General features: G+C 38.0%; 1 protein-coding gene and 2 long non-coding RNA genes across 3 annotated transcripts; 2 read left to right on the top strand and 1 right to left on the bottom strand.

Moving 5' to 3' along the window:
- The first annotated feature begins 9654 nt into the window (after nt 1–9654).
- Nucleotides 9655–11455, top strand: LOC120575656. Its single transcript, XR_005642022.1, has 5 exons — nt 9655–9670; nt 10431–10553; nt 10689–10757; nt 11122–11218; nt 11408–11455. It is a non-coding gene; the product is annotated as an uncharacterized LOC120575656 (long non-coding RNA).
- A 1009-nt stretch (nt 11456–12464) lies between these two features.
- On the bottom strand, nt 12465–14111 carry LOC120543618. Its single transcript, XM_039776757.1, has 3 exons — nt 13988–14111; nt 12933–13751; nt 12465–12791 (listed from the first exon to the last, which is right to left on the bottom strand). Exons 1-3 carry the CDS (start codon nt 14109–14111, stop codon nt 12574–12576), a joined length of 1161 nt encoding a protein of 386 aa, XP_039632691.1. The 3' UTR covers nt 12465–12573.
- Nucleotides 14112–15295: 1184 nt separating this feature from the next.
- LOC120575659 lies at nt 15296–16182 on the top strand. The gene is made up of 2 exons (XR_005642026.1): nt 15296–15363; nt 16131–16182. It is a non-coding gene; the product is annotated as an uncharacterized LOC120575659 (long non-coding RNA).
- Nucleotides 16183–26435: the final 10253 nt, after the last annotated feature.

The following is a 26435-nucleotide window of genomic DNA, read 5'->3' as shown; positions in this document are numbered from 1 at the left end:
CTCTCGTGCTTAAGTGCTACTGCCAATCTCCTTGCCCGAACCTAGTTGATCAGACAGAATCCGAGGAGACTGAGAAAAAGGTTACATTTGCATTTTTCATTAGTTTTTATTTTTATTTCGTTTTGACTTTTTGTTTTCAAATTCAGTATAGTTTTAATTAGTTTTTAAAGTGGGTTTGCTAGTTTAATTTAGTTTTTATTTTTTGAAAATGCTTAGTTTTAGTTTAGTTTTTATTAGTTTTAGTTTTAGTCTTAGTTTTAACCCTTGTGTGGTCCTTCGTGTCACTTGTTTAGTTTATTTACTTTTCAAAGGGTTTTTATTCAAAATAGATTCAAGGTTCATTTCAGTTCATTTCAGTTCATTTCAGTTCATTTCAGTTCATTTCAGTTCATTTCAGTTCATTTCACACATTTCAAAGACAACGTTCTCGTTGAGTGCGTGCGTGTGTGTGTGTGCTAGGGTCCCGAAGGCTGAGGCCGCGGTAGTAGGGAAATACCATTGAATAACGTATGGGTCCGAGAGACCCCAAGGCCAGTGTGTGTGTTATCCGTGCCGGATACTCGTTTCAGCCGAGTATCCGGCTCAACTCTAGTAATTACACATTGTTATTACACTGTTATTACACAGTTATAACACATTGTGAGTACGCGTAACGCATGTAATTGGGGGAATGCTGTTCTACAGCATTCCCCCAATTACATGCATTCTGCATACTTTCAGCTATTTAAACCATTCAACTTTTCAAATGTTCAGCTCTTTCAGCTAATGATGGGACTTCTTCAACTTTTTTTCTACTATTTATACTTTTTAAAGTTTTAAGCTTTTTAACACTTTTTTTTTACATTGAAGTCAATGAGAGCAGACTTCAACCCCTTAAAATCTTCTTCTACTCCCAAAAGTTTCAACTCCTTTATACTTTCACCTACAGACGCCAAACAAACTTTAAAATGTTCACAAAATATTCAGCTATCCGGGGTCTACTTTTCAGTTTGATATCTTTTACAGTTTTTGTGAAAAAGCTGTTTAAGTTTAGTGATCATTTCAGGAAATTTTATCGATTAAACAGAGTGTGTATTGCGGTGCTTAGAGTGGATGACATCATAGCTATAGCACAGAGCCTTAAAAAAATATCTTTGTCCCTTCTCTATAAATTGCTCTCACGCCCACATTTTCTACTTGTCATACACAATTCATACATCAAAACGTAGGTATTTTTGTCTAGTTTCAGAAAATCTGCTCAGTTTTGTGATATGTCTTTTACGTTTGGCTGGTTGAGCTTCCAAATGACAAGAGGTCCAAATCTTTCTCCATTGGCTCCAATGTTAATACTCCTGGATATTTCCCAGCGAAACACTCAACGAACCACTTTTTTAAATCGCTGATATGCCCACATTTTCATGTTTATCCATATAAATTTTATACCGATACGTTCACAAAGGCCTTGTGGTGCTCAGGATGACGTCATTTGACTGATAGGAGTTATGGTTTTGGCAGTGTGAGCCTTTGTTTGAGAGCTCGCGCTCAGTGTCTGAATTGCTGCGGTGTATTACAGGAGACATATTAAGACCAGTAAAAATCTGAATATGCTACCTGGGTTACCCCTTTTCTAACCCAAAATTTTGGTCATCTAAACGCGTATCGGCATATCCCCATCAAAAAGAACATTGAGTTGTGTTCTGCGCATGTTCTATTCGCAAGGAATCTTGGTCTTTTGAGTAGAGGAACTTCTTGTATGTGCCAGAAAACATAGTTATAATAATAATTATATACTATAATAATATAGTTATATGTCAATGCAGAAAAGCTGCGCGCAGTATACCGGAAGTAAACAAGAAGTAGAGGTAAACATGGCGAGACGCAGCACAGCACCACAATTTTGGAGCTTGGAGGAAAATAATTTCTTTATTAGAGTGGTGAAAACCATGAATATAATGTCTTTTGTTGACGGCAGAAAGTACCGAGATAGTGAGATTTATAAGGTGACCGAAAAGTTATTGCGTCTTAAGGTTGTCCGTAGGCTACGTCCAGACGCTAACCGTGCGTCACCGTTTACATCGGGATATTGCCAATTGATTACAAATTCCATGTAGGAGTAACTCTCTCTGCTCACGCATGTAAACGGGTTATTCCGAATGTTTCAGAAACCCAAATAGTGACCTTAACCCGACCATAACCCGAAAATTGACAGCTTGTAAACATAGTCTGTCTCCCTCCCTCTGACTTTATCCCTCACTCCTGTCTCCCTCTCTTTCTCTATGCCTCCCTCCCTCCTTTCTCTTTTTTGTCTTCCTCCCTCCTCTGTTCCCCTCCTTCCTTCCTTCAGTCTTCCTCCCTCCTTCTCTCTGTCCCTCCCCCTTTCTCTGTCTCTCCCTCCCTACCTCCATCCTTCTCAATCTCTCTCTATCACTCCTTCTCTCTCTCTCTCTCTCTCTCTCTCACCGTCCCTCCTTTCCTCTCTCTCACTCCCTCTCTCCCTTCCTCCTGTCTCTCCCTCCAGGGTCATTTGTGATTTCATCCATGTATATAGCCTGTTTCTTTTCAGACAATATATCCACCTCTCAGCTCTTTAGGGTCATACTTGTTTGTTCTACGCAATGGATATGGCTGATAATAATACATAGTATTCAAACTTTCATCCTTTTTAGTCAATTTTAGTCAAAGTTGCTCTCTTTCTCAATGTTTCCATTTTTCCTCTCTTCTTTTTCCTTTCTCTTTCCTTCTCTCTTCATTCTCTTTCTCTCCTCTCCTCTTTTCTCATCTCCTCTCTTCTCTAATGCTCTTCTTTCTTCTCTATTTCTCTCCTTCTCTCCTTCTCTCTTTCCTCTCTTTGTTGATTCTTTTCACCTAATATATTTCACATCTCATCTCAGCTAGATTGATGCTTTCTCGTTCTGTGCAGTGTATATGTCTGATAAAGTATTTCTTCTTTCAGCCTTTTCTAGTTAATTTAACTTCCACTTTTGACAATATTACAGTTTAGCTTCCAGCTTTTCTAGAAATGTATTTCAGTTCTTACCTTTTTAAGGTAATGCAGTTAAGCTTCCTTCTCTGACAATTTTCCAGGTTATTCAGCAGTTCGGTGCAATGCGTTTGAGCTTTAAGACTTTTCATACAATTTGTTTCATATTTCTGCATATGTGAGACATTATCACATCATTTTCTGCAGGAAATGCATTTTCTAGTTACACATTGTTATTACACTGTTATTACACAGTTATAACACAATTGTTATTACACAGTTATAACACAATTGTTATTACACATTAATAACACAATTGTTATTACATTGTTATTACACAGTTATAACACAATCGTTAATTACATTGTTATTACACAGTTATAACACATTGTGGTTACAAATAACACATGTATTTACACATTGTTATTATATTGTTATTACACAGTTATAACACAATTGTAATTACACATTTATTACAGTTATAACACATTGTGATTACGCGCAACGCATGTAATTACACATTGTTATTACACTGTTATTACACAGTTATAAGACAATTGTTATTACACAGTAATAACACATTGTGGTTACAAATAACACATGTAATTACACATTGTTATTACATTGTTATTACACAGTTATAACACAATTGTTATTACACTGTTATAACACAATTGTTATTACACAGTAATAACACAATCGTTAATTACATTGTTATTACACAGTTATAACACATTGTGGTTACAAATAACACATGTAATTACACATTGTTATTACATTGTTATTACACATTGTTATAACACAATTGTTATTACACATTTATTACAATTATAACACATTGTGATTACGCGTAACGCATGTAATTACACAGTGTTATTACACAGTTTTTACACAGTTATAACACAATTGTTATTACAATTGTTATTACACTGTTATTACACACTTATAACACATTGTGGTTACAAATAACACATGTAATTACACATTGTTATTACATTGCTATTACAGTTATAACACAATTGTTATTACATTGTGATTACGTGTAACACATGTAATTACACATTGTAATTACACTGTTATTACACAGTAATAACACATTGTGATTACGCGTAACACATGTAATTACACGTTGTTATTACACTGTTATTACACAGTTATAACACAATTGTTATTACAGTTATTACAGTTATTACACATTGTGATTACGCGTAACGCATGTAATTACACATTATTATTACACTGTTATTACACAGTTATAACACATTGTGAACTACACGCTGCAACAAGCGGTTTAGAGCACCTTACACATGATTCTGACATAGAAACTTCTTTATAAGAAATTCTTGAAGGAAATGACTGTAATGCTATTTTAGTGATGGAAACAAAGCTTTAGACGCCACAAACAGCTGTTTGGAGCACCTTACGTATGATTCTGACATAGAATCTTCCTTTATATGAGATTTTGTAAGGAAATGACTGTAATGCTATTTTAGTGATGGAAACAAGCCTGTAACAGTTGTGACTTTCTTAAATGGGAAGATGTTTTCAAATTGTACTTTTGTAGTAGCAGTAACACATTTATTATTTATTTTGTATAATCTGTGCATTTTCTAATGTATCCAGCAAATGTGCAAACCCTACACAAAGGTGTGTAATGCTTGTGGAAAAACAGGTTTCTCTTAAAATAATGTTTGTGCATAGTAAGCAAACCCATTTCTGTACAGATATCTGGATAGGATTCAGCCATAGGTGTGTCTATGCTCTGTTGCTTTTTATTTGTTTTTCCGTTTTATCCAAGAACAGTAAATGCACCGCAGCTAGCTTACAATGGAGGGCATACAAAACTCTGGGGCAATCAGTCTTGGTCTAAATTGGAGTGAAGGTTTGTATTATCTGTTTTTCTCCTTGTGTGAGCAATATTTTGGAAATATTGAATCTCATTGAATAAACCCTGTGTGGAACATTTTCAGTTTATGTTGTGGTGCCTGTTTTAAGCTATTTCTACAGGGATTACGCTTAACGCATGTAATTACAGATTATTACACTATTACAGTTATTACACAGTTATAACACAGTTATAACACAATTGTTATTACACTGTTATTACAGTTATAACACATTTTGAGTATGTGTAATGCATGTAATTACACATTGTTATTACACAGTTATAACACAATTGTTGTTACACAGTAATAACACACTTGGGTAACACTTTAGAATAACTACACATAATTCATCATTTATTAAGCATTAGTTAACGATTAGTTAATGGTTTGTTCATGATTACTTATTAATTGTTCATACATAGTTCATCATTAGTAAAGTATTTGTTCACACAATTATAAATGGTTTGTTCATAGTAAATAAGCCTATTAGTTAATGGTTTTTTCATCATTATTAATTAATTGTTCTTACAGAATTCATCATCAGTAAAGCATTTATTCACATAGTTATAAATGGTTTGTTCATAGTAAATAAGCCTATCTTGAAAAATATGTTTGTAAGTACATGATTTATACTTAACAAATAATGAAACAACCATTTGGAAATGAAATAATTTTCCCATCATAAACCAGTTACTAACTATTGCTAAATGCTTTGTTCATCATTTGTAAAGCATTGCTCCTATGTTAATTCTCATGAATGAAGCATTTGTGTACACACTCATAAATGGTTTGTTCATAGTAAATAAGGCTCTTGTAAGTTATGTTCATAAATAGAAGTTTGACACTTTCTAAGTATTGCAAAAACCATTAGTGAATTAAATAATTTTCCTTTATAAACTCTACAAACTAGTAGTAATTTATTTGTTTATCATTTGTAGAGCATAGTTCCTACATTCATTCTAATCAGTAAAGCATTTGTAAATGCAGTTAGTAAATGGTTGGTCCATAGTAAGTAAGCCCATGTAAAAGGTTTATCAGTATATTTTTTAATAATTCCTACATGATGCATTAACCATTTGTAAATTAAGTAATTTTACCATTAAACGTAACGGTTGTTTATAACTAGGAAGTTAATGATTAACAGACTATCTAGACTTACATTTGTTCATGTCTTAAATAAAATCTTATGATTTAGAAAAAAGGCCTAAACTAATAGCTTGGGTGTTAACACATCTGTTACAAATACTTACCAATAATGTAATCCGTGATTAACTCATGAGTTACTACTGGTTAGTTAAGTATACTGTGTGAGCCCATCTAAAGTGAGGACTTTCTATGCTTTACAAACCATTTATAAATGAGTTCCAAAGGCTAACAGAACCTGGACACACACATGTATTGCTCTATCTGGACATGCCTTCAGAAATATAGTTAGTGTTAATACATCTTTAACAAGCACTTACCAACACATCAATTCATGATTAACTCATGAGTTACTAGTGATTAGATGACTACATGGTGTGAGCCCATCTAAAGTGAGGACTTTCTATGCTTTACAAAGCATTTATAAATGAGTTGCAAAGGCTAGCAGATACAACAGAAACACAAGTAAAAAAAATTTGTAACCGTTATTACGATGTAGTAAGAATGTACATTTATGAAATAGCTCGTTGATATCAGGGTGAATTTGGACCAGAACCAGAAGAAAACTAGATTGTTAAGACCCAGAGAATTGAACATCAATAAAGAGACTAGGAAACCAGGATAAAGTTTGAGAAGTGTATTAATATACACAGAAACATGGCATACACATATACAGATAAAACACAGGAATGAAAAATAACAACTAAAATAATAAAGTGCGCTCATAAAAGAAACCCTTTTCAGTTCTATGAGCTCAATTGTTCTTTGATGACAAGAGTTCAGAGATGTTCAACGTTGGGGCCCATATGAGTTTGGTTTCTGTTTGTCCTACCACCATAAAGATGGAATCCAGGGCAATCCGTATAAGTTCTGAGTCTTGATCCTGTAGCTGCCACCCAGCCCACTGAACTGGGAATCTGTAACCCCTGGAAGACTCTGGGATCTGAAGAATCAATGTGATCCAATATCTGTCTCTGGACCGGACCTCCCGTGCGTAGCGCTTCTCAAATCTCCACCTCCTCCATCTGTAGATGAGGTAAAATCAGTTCTCTCTATTACTATTCAGAAATAAAATCAATTGCTTAGGCTACAATGAAAATAATTTTTCAGTTAACCCATATTGAAATATCTAAATCTCTATTCAGTTGTACAACCGTTCTAAAATGTCTTCTCTTAAGTATCAAAAGTATACAAATCCCTTTCAGGTATCAAAAGTACATTTATATTAATAGGTAACCTTTATACAAAAACTACATTTCTAATTCAAGTTTTAAGGAACCTACCTTAGTTACATTAACACTATTCTTAATAAAATTGCATAAATTGCATGTAAACATCTCTCAAATTGTATTATTTTCCCATAACTTAAGCTACAGTGTTGTAATTTAGAGAAATTAAGACATGCGTGCTTATTTATCCCTCCCTGCACAGGTAACAGTAAAAAGAATGCACTAAAAATTAGCCTCTTTAAGTTACTTCACCATAAACTCCAGTTAAACAATTAAACACACAACTTGTACTAAAATTCATTCAACAAATACCCACAGCTAGCAATAGTGTTAAAAGCAACAATACTTTCCATAACCAATAGATAGAATCATTAGCTTTTTCACAGGCAATACGCAGTACTCTGCTAGCCTTTTGTGGCTAATTACCCTATTAGCATATGAATACAGCATCTTAGCTAACCCGTTAGCTTTGTACTATAGGCCATTATCAGCGCTGATACGTAGTACTTCCGCATTCAGTGATCTTTGTGCACTGCCACTTTCTGCCTCTTCGGTTGGATCACTCATCACTCTGGCGAACCTATGATGGACGATTATAAGTTAACTTATACTGCATCCCTGGTAAATTTACCCAAAATAACTTTTTCTGACGTACATCGACTAACTGAACAACACTCCATCACAGCCCGCTCCAAAGTGGACAAGGGATACAGTTTCTTTTTTGAGAACTTCATCTACGACAGTGTTTCTCAACGGGGGCGGTACCGCCCCCCAGGGGGCGTTCAGAAGATGATGGGGGGCGTTAGAAGCAATATTTTGGAAAGGGGGGCGTTGAGGTGCCCTTGGGGGGCGTTTGTTTGAAAGCTAGTTTAAACCAAAGATTCACAATAACAATACATGTTTACACTTAAACTACTTGCAAAAAACAGTTTTCTGCAACATTAAAAACCTGCCAGTTCCGCACTGCAACTGGACGGGACGGTGGATCATTGTTCGCGCGCGCTCGTGCCGCCCTTCATGGAAACGCGGGAAGTCAGAGCATCGTCTTAAATGAGCTCCGTATTTCAGCGTGAAGCTGCGTTCAGAAAAATAGCAATCGCGCCGCGGGGGGTGCGACGTCCTGATGTATTCTTTAATCCCCCAATGTAGCACAAGTAGACTTTATATTTCACAGTAACAGTTTTCGTCAGATCTTTTATAGAACCCAACGTTTCCTACTGTACCTGAAGGCAGCTTAATTTCAACAAGAAAAAAGAGAAAAGAACGACGAGATTTTTTTTTTTTTTCGGCGAGAGATATCGACTGTGCTTTGTTGTTTGGCAAACATTTAGCTGTCCCCAAACTCCCGGGCAATTCAGGGCTTGTGTTTGCTGTTTTAAAACTTTCTTGTTGAAGCGATAGAGGAAGAGATGTCACTGTTTACTGTACGGGACTCCACCTCCTCAAAACGCGCGCGATGTGGGGTTGCGGCTTCTCCAAACGTTTTTTTCTGCTATTTACTCGCAAGACGAGGCGATAGCAAACCTAGACTTTCAAACCTAGACTCTTCAAACCTAGACTCTTCAAACCTAGACTCTTCAATCCTAGACTCTTCAATCCTAGACTCTTCTAACCTAGACTCTTCTAACTTATACTCTTCTAAGCATCAACAAAGGGCTCTCACTAACTTTCAAAGGTTGTAAACTTATTTCCATTGTGGGTGTCGTTCTTCAAGTCGTTTGTCATCACCAAAATGAAAACCTTGTTTCTGTGTGTGTGTGTGTGTGTGTGTGTGTGTGTGTGTGTGTGTGTGTGTGTGTGTGTGTGTGTGTGTGGTGTGTAATCCTGCTTTTACCCCATGATAAGTGCAAGCTTGTTTTCCGTTGGAACAATTTAAATGAAAAATAGATTTGAATGTTAAATTGCTAGCTGTTTCTGATTGGCTACTGTTAGTGTTTGTAATAATAATAATAATAATAATAATAATAATAATAATACATTTTATTTAAGCGCCTTTCATGACACCCAAGGTCACTTCACAACCAAAAAAGGACATTCAAATTATAGTCATCTTATAAAGGTGCTGAGGTTCACACCATGCAGCAGGCCTTTTGATAATACCTAATTATAGTTTGAATGTTACATATCTAGTAGTTCTGATTGGCTGCTGTTATTTAATTTGAATGTCAAATGGTTGCATTTAAAAAAAAAAAACTGTAAATATTTCTATTCACATGGCTTTTTGATACCTGGGAAACTAATACATGTGTTGTTTGTCATTCAATGATTTGATTTATTGATTATTTTTAATAACAATAGTAACGACAATAATAGGCCTATATTAGGGCGTAATCATTAATATCCAGGGCAATTAGCCTACATAATATTTGATGGGGGGCGTTAGGGACCTGGATAATGGATAGGGGGGCGCTGGCACAAAAAAGGTTGAGAACCACTGATCTACGACTACGAAGGTGAGTGGCTACTAGCTAGCTAGCTAACATAACATTAGCTAGGTAGGTTAGCTTATGCTAACGTCAGTTTGGCGTCAGCTCAGATGTTCGTATGGTTATAATGTGTTTAACCTACGTTAAATCCAAGTAAAGTAAGATTATTCACCTTTAAATGAGGCTGAGTCAATTCACCCTTTTAATTTGTATTCTGATAGGAAGAACGTTAGCCTGTCAGTGTCAGCTAGCTAACGTCAGCATAGGAGTGTCCCTTTTGCTAGAATGAAAAATCCACAGTATATGCATTAATTATTATTTTGTCCACCAGTGTCCAACATCATTGACAGGGCGGTGGCTGTCAGGTCTAGGTGTTACAGGTCGATGAAGAAGCGAGAACAGCCCCATTATTTGAAGGTTATTTTAAGAAGCTAAGGCATAATGGCAAGAAATGTAACCCCTTCCACTGTTGCCTGTTTACATCAAGTCAGTCAACAGCCATGTGATTTGTGACATACGTACGGTATGCAAATATCAATATATATCATGATAATGTAACTTTGCATTTAAATTCTTTAATATCCTTTTTGTTGAATCCAGCAAGTTAATGGTGTAAGGGGTTAACTACTCTACTGCGGTTGCAGATTTCCTAGACTGCGGTTGCAGATTTCCTAGGATTTTTGGTTAATTGTAATGCTCTTTCTTACATTTCTGTATCATTTGCAACAAGATTTTCATTTTAGTTTAACTTTAGCAACTAACATTATTAGTGTTGTCTTTAATGTAGATTGTTTTCCAAGCTGATGCAGCCGAACTTCAAGAAACCTCATGCAGCTGTACAGCAGGCAAGGTTCTGTGCAACCATCTAGTGGCCTTGTTGTTCCAGAGTGCCCATTACAGCATGTTGCAGGTGAGGGCTGTGGTCTGGGATGTTAACATGGGCAGGTTGATTGGAGTGACACTGGTTCTAGAGGTCTACCTTTGATTGTTAACAAGCACATCCTTAATCACATCCCGGTTTGCTTTTCTATCTCTTGTTCTGCAGGTGAGAGCTGTACCACCACCTGTGGCCTGCACAAGCTCTCTGCAAACATGGCATCGACCAAGGACAAAGGTAACATTGTAGCCGCGCGGAGCTGCACCGCATTGAATAGAATTCCAGTCTATTTTTCAGCCGTGGCGTGAGCTGCCCCAAGTGCCACCCTTAACTCCACGAGCAGTGTATCCCAAACGTTACGCCTGGGACACACTGTTCGCGGAGCGAAGCGTGGCACACGGGGCAGCTGAAAAATAGACTGGAAGTCTATTCAAAGCAGTGCAGCGCGTGGGGCTGCGCAGCTGTACGTCTGGCTACATTGGTTAACATGGGAGTGAATTGGAAGCGGTGCCACTCTGTGTGGCTACCGCGAGCATAGTGTTTACACCATTACAAGCAAGATACTATTACAATCATGGCTACTTGTTAATATCATTCCCAGGGGATCCATGCAGAGCCGGTTCAGGACTTGGTTGTTAGGAGACCAAAGCCATCTGCCAGGAGTGTATGCAAATCAACACTCTATCAAGCATACACAGGTAATGTTACTGTAACTAATATCATACTGTTGGCTGCCGTATAATACATAATTGTATCTTGCCACTTTTATACACATAATTATGTAGCAAATATAACACACAGTAGTGTAACAGCAGTGAGCAATTCTCCAGAAAGACAAGAGATGTGTGGATAATTTAACACTTACTGTTTTTAATTTTACATTTCAGGATCCCTCCCAGACCCGCAAGTCTTGTCTCTTGGGGAAGGACTGAAAACCCTCAGGCGCGACGCCACTAATATCCTCAGTGCTGCATGGCTTGTCTCAACTCTCCATGGTCGACTCCAGGTTCGGACCTGTGCCGCGAGGTTCACCCCTGTCCTACCAGTGTCCTCCTGTGGTCAAACGCGGAAATTATGTCCAACACCCAGGTGCACCAACATTCCCTAAACTGCCTTTAGAGGGGTCAACATTTCCCACTACTTTTCCAAACGTTGACCCAAACTCCCAACAGTTTCTCCATTTGGACAGCTTAACTGTGCACACCGAGATGGCAGCTGAGAGAGAGGAGCAGACACGTAGCAGTCTGAGTGCCCATTATGGCAAGCTTTACGCAAGCCTAGAGTGACAGCTAGTAGGTTCTATGAGGTTAGCCATGTGAAAGGGCCGTCTTCTGGTCAGACCCTGGCAGGGCGGATACTTAAGGGAGTACACCAGACTCCCGCCATGAAAAGGGGCCTTGAACGAGCCACAGGTGCTGGAACAATATTCAAAACATTTCAATGTAAATGTCTCACGCTGTGGATTTGTTATCCATCCCGATGCTCCTCACATCGGGCGAGCCCCGATGTGAGGGTATTGTACCCTAGTGCCATTCCGTGTTTTGGGCTTGCTGAAGTTAAGTGCCCAGACATCTCCAGCATTTCTGAGGCAGGACATGTGTAATAGTGAATGGTCAGGCAAAACTGAAGCAGAATCATAAATACCATTGGCAGGTTCAAGGCCAACTGGCAGTAACTGGATTGAGTTGGTGCGATTTTTATAACAGATACTGAGGGAGACTTAACAGTCGAAAGGGTCTGGAGGGATGATGAAATGATAAAAGAGATGAAAAGAAGGTGGACCTGTACTTCTTTGGTACATATATGAATGTGTATCTTCAGCAGAAAGTGAAATGAACTGAATGAATAAAGGAAATGAATGAATAAAAGATGTTATTAATTCCCCTTTTTCTGAGTACATTATTTTACGTATTTACATTATTTGAATACTTTCAGGATGGACTGACCTTTACAATTGATTATAGATGAATGACTTCTCATTCATTATATACATCTCATTCAATATATACAATGTATTCAGTATACAGTTGAATGCATGTGATCGGGGGAAACACTATTCAACAGGGATGTAGCCTTTTAAATCAAGTGGTCCCTGGAAGTTGGTCATCACACAGCAGACGGTCCACAGCTGGTTGACTGTCCCAGACAAGGTTAGAGGGAGAGTGTGTTCCCAGATGCGATATTCCTTGACTCTGCGTATTGCTCTTTCCACGAGGATTCGAAGTCGGGCGATTGCTTGTGTTTTTAGAGCATCCTCTTTGGTGAACTGCGCTGTGGTTAGAGATGAAATAAGTTCATTTCTATTATTTCAGTGAGTGCCTCAGTACTTTTTTAAACATTTGTCTGCACACCTTAATGATTATCATTTTGGTCACAGTTTTAATTTGAAATGTTCATTCCTTTCATGCCTACCTGTCATCTTGAAGGGTGGTATAATCAGCATTGCCCCACGGTCAGCTAGCAGCTTCTCGATGGTGAAACCCTTGTCTGCCATGCAGCCATCTCCTGGCTCCAGTAAGTCCAGCAGTCCACTTTGTTCAGTCAGCTCTCGGTCAGAGATGGAGCCGGTGAAGAGACTTGACACAAAAGTCACAGCACTACATGGGGCAATCCCAATTAATCCCTTCAAGGTTGTCGTGTTTTTGTACGATGAGAAAACCTCAGACTGGAGAGTGAGGGATGATGGATTCTGGCATCGCACCTCGGTGCAGTCGATGATTACCCGAACATCTGGACTGTACTGCACAAATTTGCTTGGCATGGTGTTCTTGACTTGCTGTTTACTCATCCAGATGGGAAGGGAGCCAAGGAGCAGGTAAAGGTAGTTGGCCCACGTTATAACAACACGGGAGACAGTGGACACACTGACCTGAAACATGTCAGCCAGCACCTTCTCTTGCAGGCCTGCAGCAACTCGGCAGCAGAAAAGAAAAAACTCATCAACCAGTTGCAGCCTACGCGTTGGACTGGGAGAAATGGGTTCAAATGTTTGTCCCTTTTTCTGAGCTTTCGACCAATAAACCACCATGGAGGCAGATGGTTGAATTGCCTCCCAGAAGTGACAAAAAACATATCTTGACGTGAATCTTGTGTAAAAAAGGATGTCCTTGTCTGAGACACAAAATCGGTGAAAATGCACTTCACCCACTTTCAGCTGTGACAGCTCTGTTGTCAGCTCCTTGATTTTGTCTTCCAGTTGCTGTATGTGTGCAGCAGCAGCATCCAGTGCACCTGTATGAGAGGAGAGAAAAAATTAAAACATCTGACCCAGATTTTGTCTGTGACTTGCATATTGGAAGTTTTTTGGACCTCTAAAGCTACATGAAATAGCTTTTTATAGCTCAATATTCACCTTTACGTTTAATCAAGTAAGATATAAAATGCAATGTTTGTACTTGTGATGAAGCTGGTAGGTCATCATGAGGAGGTAGTCCAACATTTCAGAACACCGGCAAACACTGACATACCTGGTTTAGGAGCAGAACCGTAATCATGTTCTGTCATCACCACCGAAGCTGCGACCTCCTCCATCGCCTCTTCCTCACATGGTAGGGGCTGCTCCCAGAGGAAGGGAGGCTGGACAAACGTCATGGCCTAAGCGAGTTAATGCTCTTTTATAAGCAGACTCCCTTCTTGGCAGTCCCCAGTTGTTCCACTGGAAACGGGAGGGCACAGAACCGATTTGCAGACGCTGTTGCGACCTCGGTTGGTAAAGTTAGGCCACGTCAGCTACACGCTAGCCTGCTAGCACTACCTGTAAGCGTAGTTGTTGTTAATTCACAAAAAAAAAAATTTTTTTTTTTTTTTGGCCCCTCATCCCGGCGAACCGCTTTAATCCACTTCTTCCTTAGACTCAATTCAGTCGGGAATCCATGGAAACTTAAGTAGGGTTGGCGTTGTTTGTTCGATTTACAAAGTGGAACAGAGCAGTGACATCTAGCCTTCGTTTCAGCCATTGTTGAACTGCGCCGGAAGTGGACATGCACAAAGTTGACAAATCCCGCCCATGAAACCCGGAAGCGTGATAATCCCCTATTAGCACCGTTCTCTTAGCTAATACATCCATGATTAGCACCGATTAGCATGGATGCTAGCGAACCTATTGTTAAGGAATTACTCACCATTTTAATGGAATTCACTGCCTTTAACTCCGTGACGACAGTGGATTCAGACACAGATCTCTTTCGTTCTATTCACAACAAAGCATAGCCAGTATTAGCTAGGATTTAATTCACTAAATGTCGTTCTTTTTCTCTTACCCAGGTGAATAACGGCTGCCTACGTTCGGGTTCCGATGTAGCGCCAAAGGGACGTGAGGAGACGTAAATCTAGAGATCTGGCGTAGCCTAGTTGATAGCTGATTGGTCAGCTCACAGACCGAGTTCACCCATTGGCTTATTTACAAGCCCATCAAAGCTAAGTGAAAGTTAAATCGTTTTCCACTATTTTCTCCCATATCTCTTACAACTACTTTTGACCATATTTTAATAACTTGGAAAACAAAATGAATGTCTCAAAAATAAAATAAAATAATATAGGGGTGTCATTATTGTTAACTTTGATGGGCTTGTAAATGCGTAAATGGGTGAACTTGGTTACCTAATCAGCTATCAACTAGGTCTTGTTTGTGAGCTCTATATTTACGTCCCCTCACGTCCCTTTAGCGCTGCATCGGAACGCATCTATAAGCCTGTTATCATTCACTCGGTAAGAGAAAAGAACGACATTTAGTGAATTAAATCCTATCTAATACTGGCTATGCTTTGTTGTGAATAGAACGAAGAGAGCTGTGTCTGAATCCACTGTCGTCACGGAGTTAAAGGCAGTGAATTCCATTAAAATGGTGAGTCATTCCTTAACAATAGGTTCGCTAGCATCCATGCTAATCGGTGCTAATCATGGATGTATTAGCTAAGAGAACGGTGCTAATAGTGCAAAACTAACGGGTTAGCTAAGATGCTGTATTCATATGCTAATAGGGTAATTAGCCACAAAAGGCTAGCGGAGTACTGTATATTTACTGTGAAAAGGCTAATGATTCTATCTATTGGTTATGGAAAGTAATGTTGCTTTTCAACACTACTGCTAGCTGTGGGTATTTGTTGAATGAATTTTAGTACAAGTTGTGTGTTTAATTGTTTAACTGGAGTTTATGGAGAAGTAACTTAAAGAGGCAAATTTTTAGTGCATTCTTTCTACTGTTAGCTGGGCAGGGAGGGATAAATAAGCATGCATGTCTTAATTTCTCTAAATTACAACACTGTAGCTTAAGTTATGGGAAAAAATACAATTTGAGAGATGTTTACATGCAATTTATGCAATTATATTAAGAATAGTGTTAATGCTACTAATGTAGGTTCCTTAAAACTTGAATTAGAAATGTAGTTTTTGTATAAAGGTTACCTATTAATATAAATGTACTTTTGATACCTGAAAGGGATTTGTATACTTTTGATACTTAAGAGAAGACATTTTAGAACGGTTGTACAACTGAATAGAGATTTAGATATTTCAATATGGGTTAACTGAAAAATTATTTTCATTGTAGCCTAAGCAATTGATTTTATTTCTGAATAGTAATAGAGAGAGCTGATTTTACCTCATCTACAGATGGAGGAGGTGGAGATTTGAGAAGCGCTACGCACGGGAGGTCCGGTCCAGAGACAGATATTGGATCACATTGATTCTTCAGATCCCAGAGTCTTCCAGGGGTTAGAGATTCCCAGTTCAGTGGGCTGGGTGGCAGCTACAGGATCAAGACTCAGAACTTATACGGATTGCCCTGGATTCCATCTTTATGGTGGTAGGACAAACAGAAACCAAACTCATATGGGCCCCAACGTTGAACATCTCTGAACTCTTGTCATCAAAGAACAATTGAGCTCATAGAACTGAAAAGGGTTTCTTTTGTAGGCGCACTTTATTATTTTAGTTGTTATTTTTCATTCCTGTGTTTTATCTGTATATGTGTATGCCATGTTTCTGTGTATATTAATACACTTCTCAAACTTTATCCTGGTTTCCTAGTCTCTTTATTGATGTTCAATTCTCTGGGTCTTAACAATCTAGTTTTCTTCTGGTTCTGGTCCAAATTCACCCTGATATCACGAGCTATTTCATAAATGTACATTCTTACTACATCGTAATAGCGTTACAAATACTTTTTTACTTGTGTTTCTGTTGTATCTGCTAGCCTTTGCAACTCATTTATAAATGCTCTGTAAAGCATAGAAAGTCCTCACTTTAGATGGGCTCACACCATGTAGTCATCTAATCACTAGTAACTCATGAGTTAATCATGAATTGATGTGTTGGTAAGTGCTTGTTAAAGATGTATTAACACTAACTATATTTCTGAAGGCATGTCCAGATAGAGCCATACATGTGTGTGTCCAGGTTCTGTTAGCCTTTTGGAACTCATTTATAAATGGTTTGTAAAGCATAGAAAGTCCTCACTTTAGATGGGCTCACACAGTATACTTAACTAACCAGTAGTAACTCATGAGTTAATCACGGATTACATTATTGGTAAGTATTTGTAACAGATGTGTTAACACCCAAGCTATTAGTTTAGGCCTTTTCTCAAATCATAACATTTTATTTAAGACATGAACAAATGTAAGTCTAGATAGTCTGTTAATCATTAACTTCCTAGTTATAAACAACACGTTTACGTTTAATGGTAAAATTACTTAATTTACAAATGGTTAATGCATCATGTAGGAATTATTAAAAAATATACTGATAAACCTTTTACATGGGCTTACTTACTATGGACCAACCATTTACTAACTGCTTTACAAATGCTTTACTGATTAGAATGAATGTAGGAACTATGCCTTACAAATGATAAACAAATAAATTACTACTAGTTTGTAGAGTTTATAAAGGGAAAATTATTTAATTCACTAATGGTTTTTGCAATACTTAGAAAGTGTCAAACTTCTATTCATGAACATAACTTACAAGAGCCTTATTTACTATGAACAAACCATTTATGAGTGTGTACACAAATGCTTCATTCATGAGAATTAACATAGGAGCAATGCTTTACAAATGATGAACAAAGCATTTAGCAATAGTTAGTAACTGGTTTATGATGGGAAAATTATTTCATTTCCAAATGGTTGTTTCATTATTTGTTAAGTATAAATCATGTACTTACAAACATATTTTTCAAGATAGGCTTATTTACTATGACCAAACCATTTATAACTATGTGAATAAATGCTTTACTGATGATGAATTCTGTAAGAACAATTAATTAATAATGATGAAAAAAACCATTAACTAATAGGCTTATTTACTATGAACAAACCATTTATAATTGTGTGAACAAATACTTTACTAATGATGAACTATGTATGAACAATTAATAAGTAATCATGAACAAACCATTAACTAATCGTTAACTAATGCTTAATAAATGATGAATTATGTGTAGTTATTCTAAAGTGTTACCCACACTTGTTATTACATTGTTATTACACAGTTATAACACAATCGTTAGTTACATTGTTGTTACACAGTTATAACACATTGTGGTTACAAATAACACATGTAATTACACATTGTTATTACATTGTTATTACACAGTTATAACACAATTGTTATTACACATTTATTACAGTTATAACACATTGTGATTACGCGTTACGCATGTAATTACACATTGTTATTACATTGTTATTACACAGTTATAACACAATTGTTATTACACAGTTATAACACAATTGTTATTATACAGTAATAACACAATTGTTATTACATTGTTATTACACAGTTATAACACAATCGTTAATGACATTGTTATTACACAGTTACAACACAATCGTTAATTACATTGTTATTACACAGTTATAACACATTGTGGTTACAAATAACACATGTAATTACAAATTGTTATTACATTGTTATTACACTGTTATAACACAATTGTTATTACACATTTATTACAGTTATAACACATTGTGATTACGCGTAACGCATGTAATTACACATTGTTATTATACTGTTATTACACAGTTATAAAACAATCGTTATTACACATTTATTACAGTTATAACACATTGTGATTATGCGTAACGCATGTAATTAGGGGTCCAAGCCCGAGGGGGCAAGGGAACCGCGTGTTGCAAGGCAACGCGGTTCACACTCCAGCGGAGCGTGGAACCCTATTGTTTTTCTAAGGATTTTTATTATTAGGGGTCCAAGCCCGAGGGGGCAAGGGAACCGCGTGTTGCAAGGCAACGCGGTTCACACTCCAGCGGAGCGTGGAACCCTATTGTTTTTCTAAAGATTTTTATTATTATTCTTCTTCTCCGCGTAAAACTCCGACTGCAGCCTAAACCGTAAATAGTGGGGAGTTGCCAATTTCAGGACTGGTCCGCAACCCCGCAAGGACCTCAGGCGCAAAAATTCACCCATTTCCACCACTAGGTGGCGCTATACCAGAAAAAACGCGTTTGGCCCCATAACTCCCACACCGTATACCCGACATTCAAAATCAATACATGTACGTGTTCCCTGGATCCAGCTGAATCACGTGATATAGGCCACGCCCATTTTCGCCTAGACATTTATGCATGAAAAATCGTGATTTATCAAAAACCTACTTTTTCGAACTCCTCCTAGACCGTGCGACCGATCTGCACGAAACTTGGAACCTAGCATCTCCAGACTGACGTGACTAAAAGTTATGGAAAGAATTTTTATCCGATAAAAATTGCGCATATAACGCACAAACAAATTTGTGTAGCTAACGATGAAAACACCTACTTTGGCATATCTCAGCCAAAATAAATGCCATCAACCCCAAACTTTAGATTATTCTTTGCCATGAGCCTCTGGAGGTACCCGATGCGTTGTATGAAAATTGGTCACTAGGGGGCGCTACAAGTACAAAACGTTTATATCTCATGAACGGCTCATCCGATTGATACAAAATTTGATGGGTACCATCAAGGGCCAATCCTGAGGCCATCCCTAGAATGGAGTACCGTGGGGTCAAAGTGGGCGTGGCCTATGGGACCCGATGTGACCCAACTCTAGATTCACCACTTACACTAATGTGAACAACTTCAAATTTACAGGGTAGATTGATAATGGACCATGGACCACACCTACCAAAAATTACACATGTGGACCACTAGGTGGCGCTGTAATGTTTTTTGTCATTAACTCCCACAGTACACATCACACATTAGAACTTCTTACATCCACGTGTTCCTTGAATGATGCTGAATTGCCTGATGTAGGCCACGCCCATTTTTTCCGCGCAAAGGTTTTTCGCAGTGTCGGCAAGCGTGCAAAACCAACTTTTCGAACTTCGTCCTAGGCGTGCGACCGATCTGCACGAAACCTGGTAGTTATCCTCTCCAGATCGACCTGACAAAAAGTTATGGAAATAATTTTGCTAAGTTAAAGTATGCCAAATTGACAACCAAACAAATTGTCCTAGCTAGCTACCACACACGTATCATATCATATCTCGGTTAAATTTAAAGTTATCAACAAATGACTTGAAATCCTTGTTCAACATTCCACTACGATACTCTCTACCAAATTTGGCTAAGATCGACCTTTAGGGGGCGCTATAAGCAACGTTTATTTTTTTTCCCGCTAATTTTCTCATTGCATTTCAAAGGGGAAATTTGCAATTGCAATATCTCTGCCATAGTAAAAGCAATCAACACAAAATTTGTGGTGCTCGTTCGCATGGCGTTCTGAGGCGCTGTACCAAATTTGGCAAAGATCGGCCATTAGTGGGCGCTATAATCAACATATAAGTGTTTTGCCCTGTCAATCAATGTTACTGGAATATTTGCAATGGGAATGTATCAAAGACCTTGCAGGTCACACTTCTCAATATTTAGAGAGAGAGAGAGAGAGAGAGAGAGAGAGAGGGGTGCACTCATAAAAGTTAAACATTGAGAGACCAACAACCCCGTTAACATGGGTATTTTTATGAAATATAGCCTATATATTTTAATGGGAGGGAATTACATATCGGCTTCTTGAGCCATGTGTGCCAGTCTGCGCATCGGTTTGAATTATGTTTTTATATATTTTTATTTGCTCTCCACGATCGCTTCTTCACTGCCAGGGTTGCAACTGAAATAATAGGCTAAAGCAACGACAGTTTATGGAAAGCACAAGTGTAATTATGGTCAGATCTTGGTCCTTACTGATGGGGAAGTGATATTAATAAGCGTTGTGATTTAAACATCTACAGCGTCGGCTATTCATTTATTTATTTTTTTTTCAGCTTTCCTTCCTGTTTTAGGAAGCAGCGACTGTATTGCGTTTTCTCTGTAAAACCGTGTCTGTGTTCTTCATATTTATGGAGAATTATAATTTGCTCTTCTTATATAACATGCGGCTCTGGTAGATGTTTGCGATTGGTTGTGGTGCGCAAACACCGCCTCTTTTATGTGAACGTGCGTGCCGCTGGATTGGGAAAACCTGAGTTGACTGAACTAGTTGATAACCAGCGTCGTAGTACAGGTTATGATGGACCGCGGTTGTTAGGTTAGGTGAAGCCGGATTACTGAAAGAGATCCAGGACAAGTTGATCTTGCTTCGTAGTACAGGCCTCTGGTGTTATATACAATAAAAAAACTTCTTAAGCCACCTGACAAAGTTTCTACAACCTTCACAGTGGACAAAATGTAACTCTTTTCTCCCACTTTTTCAATCCAAAATCAACACCATTCATATGCGCTGATACTGTGCAAATAAACATTGCAGTTGGTGCTAAGTGGAGAGTCTGTCATAGTTTGATTGGGTATGTTGGTGGCATTGATTCTTAATTTCCCCCGAAGGTGATCGCGGTTACATGTCAGTTAAACTTCTCATCTCCAATCCTATCTGTATTTGTGAGAATTGGCGCTGTCCTGAGTTGAAAGCCTACTTACGGCTTTATTATCGAAGTTAATAGGCGTGTGTTGCGGTATCGTGGCTGTCCATTTCCTAAGGTTTTGAAATGCAAACAACTTTTGACTACTTTTTTTTTTTAACCACGATCGCCTGTGAGCACCCACGGAGGAAAACATCAATCGGCCTATGACACCATTTACAACAACCTGACCACCTCCCCTGCTCTTTCAACCACCACACCTGCCGGTACCTCCACCCTCTCAGTCACTCTCTCATTTCTCTCTGCTGTCCCCTGTGGTCAGGGGTTAGAAGTTTGTTTATAGTAGAGAATTGTTAAAAGCAGTCTGTATATGCGTGGAGATGAACTGTTAACCACTCGTACAGACCTTGTGCATCAAACCTCTCGATATTCACCGTTTGCCGCCCCTAGTAATGCTCGGGTCCCGCGTAGCGCGCCGTGGGTCATCGGGCGACTGGCCGCGACTCCCCAGGGCATTGCAGACGACTGGCATCGGGCGAATGGCATCCGGAGGCCGAATAACGGCAGGGCGAATGGCATCGGGCGAATGGCATCGAGCGAATGGCATCGGGGGGGCCCGTCATAACTGCTTGCAGTTCTAGTTTTCCATTATTCTTCTCCGCCTTAAACTCCGACTGCAGCCTAAACCGTACATGGTGGGGGGTTGCCATTTTCAGGACTGGTCCACAACCCTGCAAGGACCTCAGTCTCAGAAATTGACCCATTTCCACCACTAGGTGGCGCTATAGCAGACAAAAACGCGTTTGGCCGTATAACTCCCACACCGTACACCCGACATTCAAAAGCCATACATCTACGCTTTCACTGGATCCAACTGAATAACGTGATATAGGCCACGCCCATTTCCGCCTAGACTTTTATGCGTGAAAAATCGTGATTTACCAAAAACCTACTTTTTCGAACTCCTCTTAGACCGTGCGACCGATCTGCACGAAACTTGGAACCTAGCATCTCCAGACTTACCTGACAAAAAGTTATGAAAGGATTTTTTGTACGATAAAAATTGCTTATATAACGCACAAACAAATTTGTGTAGCTAACTATGAAAACACCAACTTTGCCATATCTCAGCCAAAATAAATGCTATCAACCCCAAACTTTAGATTATTCTTTGCCATGACCCTCTGGAGGTAACCCATTTGTTTTACGAAAATTGGTCACTAGGGGGCGCTACAACTACAAAATGTTTATATCTCATGAACGGCTCTTCCGATTTATACGAAATTTGATGGCTACCATCTGGGGCCAATCCTGAGGCAATCTCTAGAATGGAGTACTGAGGGGTCAAAGTGGGCGTGGCCTATGGGACCCAATGTGACCCAAGTCTAGATATACCACTTACACTAATGTGAACAACTTTAAATTTACAGGGTAGATGGACAATCGGCCATCGACCACACCTACCAAACATTACACATGTGGACCACTAGGTGGTGCTGTAACGTTTTTTGTCTTTAACTCCCACATTACACATTGCACATTAGAAGTTGTTACATCCACGTGTTCCTTGAATCAAGCTGAATTACCTGATATAGGCCAACCCCATTTTCGCGCAAAGGTTTTTTCGCAATATCGCGCAATGTGCAAAACCAACTTTTTTGAACTCGTCCTAGGCCGTGCGACCGATCTGTACGAAACCTGGTAGATAGCATCTCCAGATGGACCTGACAAAAAGTTATTGAATTTTGCTACGTTAAAGTATGCACATTTGACGACAAAACCAATTTTCCTAGCTAGCTACTACACACATATCATATCATATCTCGGCCAAATTAAATGTTATCGGCAAATATCTTGAGGTCCTTGTTCAACATCTGACGATGATACTCTGTACCAAATTTGGCGAAGATCGGCCTTTAGGGGGCGCTATAAGCAACGTTTATTTGTTTTCCCGCCAATTTTCTCAATGCATTTCAATGGGAAATTTGCAATTGCAATATCTCTGCCACAGTAAAAGCAATCAACACGAAATTGTGGTGCTCGTTCGGCATGGCGATCTATGGCTCCCTACCAAATTTGGCGAAGATCGGCCATTAGGGGGCGCTATAATCAACATAAAAGTATTTTGCACTGTTAATCAATGTTAATGGAATATTTGCAATGGTAATGTATCAAAGACCTTGCAGCTCACACTTCTCAATATTTACTGATGTTTACCTCCTACCGTTACGTTTTGGTTTTCGTCCTTCCTGCGTGTTCTCCCGGTGTCTTGCAATAAACAAACTTCTTAACCCACCTGACAAAGTTTCTACAACCTTCACAGTGGACAAGTGTAACTCTTTTCTCCCACTTTTTCAATCCAAAAACAACACCATTCATATGCGCTGATACCATGCAAATAAACATTGCAGTTGGTGCTAAGTGGAGAGTCTGTCATAGTGTGATTGGGCATGTCGGTGGCATTGATTCTTAATTTCCCACGAAGGTGATCGTGGTTAAGTGTCAGTTAAACTTCTCATCTCCAATCCTATCTGTATTTGTGAGAAGTGGCTCTGTTCTGAGTTGAAAGCCTACTTTACGGCTTCATTATCGAGTTAATAGGCGCGTGTGTTCGTGTCGGTCGCTGTCCATTTCCTAAGGTTTTGAAATGCAAACAACTTTTGACTACTTTATTTTTTTTAAACGACGTGCGCCTATGAGCCCCTCGGAGGAAAACATCAATCGGCCTATGACACCATTTACAACACCTGACCACCTCCCCTGCTCTTTCAACCACCACACCTGCGGTACCTCCACCCTCTAAGTCACTCTCTCATTTCTCTCTGCTGTCCCCTGTGGTTAGGGGGGTTGAGAAGTTTGTTTATAGTAGAGAATTGTTAAAAGTAGTCTGTATATGCATGGAGATGAACTGTTAACCACTACATTTGCAACGGCAGAGTACCGCAGACCTCGTGCATCAAACCTCTCGACATTCACCAACGTTTGCCCCCCCTACGTAATGCTTCGGGGCCGCATTGGCGCAGCTTTGGGGGTCATTGGGGGAAACTGGCGCGGCTCCCCGGGGCATGGCGGACGACTGGCATCGGAGGCGAATGGCATCAGAGGCGAATTGCATCGGAGGCGAATGGCATCGGAGGCTTGGGCCCCGTCATAACTGCTTGCAGTTCTAGTTACACATTGTTATTACACTGTTATTACACAGTTATAACACAATTGTTATTACACAGTTATAACACAATTGTTATTATACAGTAATAACACAATTGTTATTACATTGTTATTACACAGTTATAACACAATCGTTAATGACATTGTTATTACACAGTTATAACACAATCGTTAATTACATTGTTATTACACAGTTAGAACACATTGTGGTTACAAATAACACATGTAATTACACATTGTTATTACATTGTTATTACACAGTTATAACACAATATTTATTACACATTTATTACAGTTATAACACATTGTGATTACGCGTAATGCATGTAATTACACATTGTTATTACACAGTTATAACACAATTGTTATTACACAGTAATAACACAATTGTTATTACATTGTTATTACACAGTTATAAAATTATTGTTATTACACATTTATTACAGTTATAACACATTGTGATTAGCTACCGCAGTAATTACACATTGTTATTACACTGTTATTACACAGTTATAACACAATTGTTATTACACAGTAATAACACAATTGTTATTACATTGTTATTACACAGTTATAACACAATCGTCAATTACATTGTTATTAGAGTTTTATAACACATTGTGGTTAGAAATAACACATGTAATTACACATTGTTATTACATTGTTATTACACAGTTATAAAATTATTGTTATTACACATTTATTACAGTTATAACACATTGTGATTACGCGTAACGCATGTAATTACACATTGTTATTACACTGTTATTACACAGTTATAACACAATTGTTATTACACAGTAATAACACAATTGTTATTACATTGTTATTACACAGTTATAACACAATCGTCAATTACATTGTTATTAGAGTTTTATAACACATTGTGGTTAGAAATAACACATGTAATTACACATTGTTATTACATTGTTATTACACAGTTATAACACAATATTTATTACACATTTATTACAGTTATAACACATTGTGATTACGCGTAACGCATGTAATTACACATTGTTATTACACAGTTATAACACAATTGTTATTACACAGTAATAACACAATTGTTATTACATTGTTATTACACAGTTATAACACAATTGTTATTATACAGTAATAACACAATTGTTATTACTTTGTTATTACACAGTTATAACACAATCGTTAATGACATTGTTATTACACAGTTATAACACAATCGTTAATTACATTGTTATTACACAGTTAGAACACATTGTGGTTACAAATAACACATGTAATTACACATTGTTATTACATTGTTATTACACAGTTATAACACAATATTTATTACACATTTATTACAGTTATAACACATTGTGATTACGCGTAACGCATGTAATTACACATTGTTATTACACAGTTATAACACAATTGTTATTACACAGTAATAACACAATTGTTATTACATTGTTATTACACAGTTATAAAATTATTGTTATTACACATTTATTACAGTTATAACACATTGTGATTACGCGTAACGCATGTAATTACACATTGTTATTACACTGTTATTACACAGTTATAACACAATTGTTATTACACAGTAATAACACAATTGTTATTACATTGTTATTACACAGTTATAACACAATCGTCAATTACATTGTTATTAGAGTTTTATAACACATTGTGGTTAGAAATAACACATGTAATTACACATTGTTATTACATTGTTATTACACAGTTATAACACAATTGTTATTATACAGTAATAACACAATTGTTATTACTTTGTTATTACACAGTTATAACACAATCGTTAATGACATTGTTATTACACAGTTATAACACAATCGTTAATTACATTGTTATTACACAGTTAGAACACATTGTGGTTACAAATAACACATGTAATTACACAT

This window comes from Perca fluviatilis, chromosome 16 (assembly GCF_010015445.1).
Source record: "Perca fluviatilis chromosome 16, GENO_Pfluv_1.0, whole genome shotgun sequence".
Classification (NCBI taxonomy): Eukaryota; Metazoa; Chordata; class Actinopteri; order Perciformes; family Percidae; genus Perca; species Perca fluviatilis.
The sequence above is the reverse complement of the archived record's forward strand: the minus strand, read 5'-3'. Positions and strand labels throughout refer to the sequence as shown.

Coding starts and splice junctions, on each gene's coding strand:
- LOC120543618 (XM_039776757.1), bottom strand. CDS start 14,111: ATGACGTTTGTCCAGCCTCCCTTCCTCTGGGAGCAGCCCCTACCATGT. Junction 13,752..13,987: donor CGGTTCTGCTCCTAAACCAG/GTATGTCAGTGT, acceptor CCTCTCATACAG/GTGCACTGGATGCTGCTGCT. Junction 12,792..12,932: donor ACCACCCTTCAAGATGACAG/GTAGGCATGAAA, acceptor CTCTAACCACAG/CGCAGTTCACCAAAGAGGAT.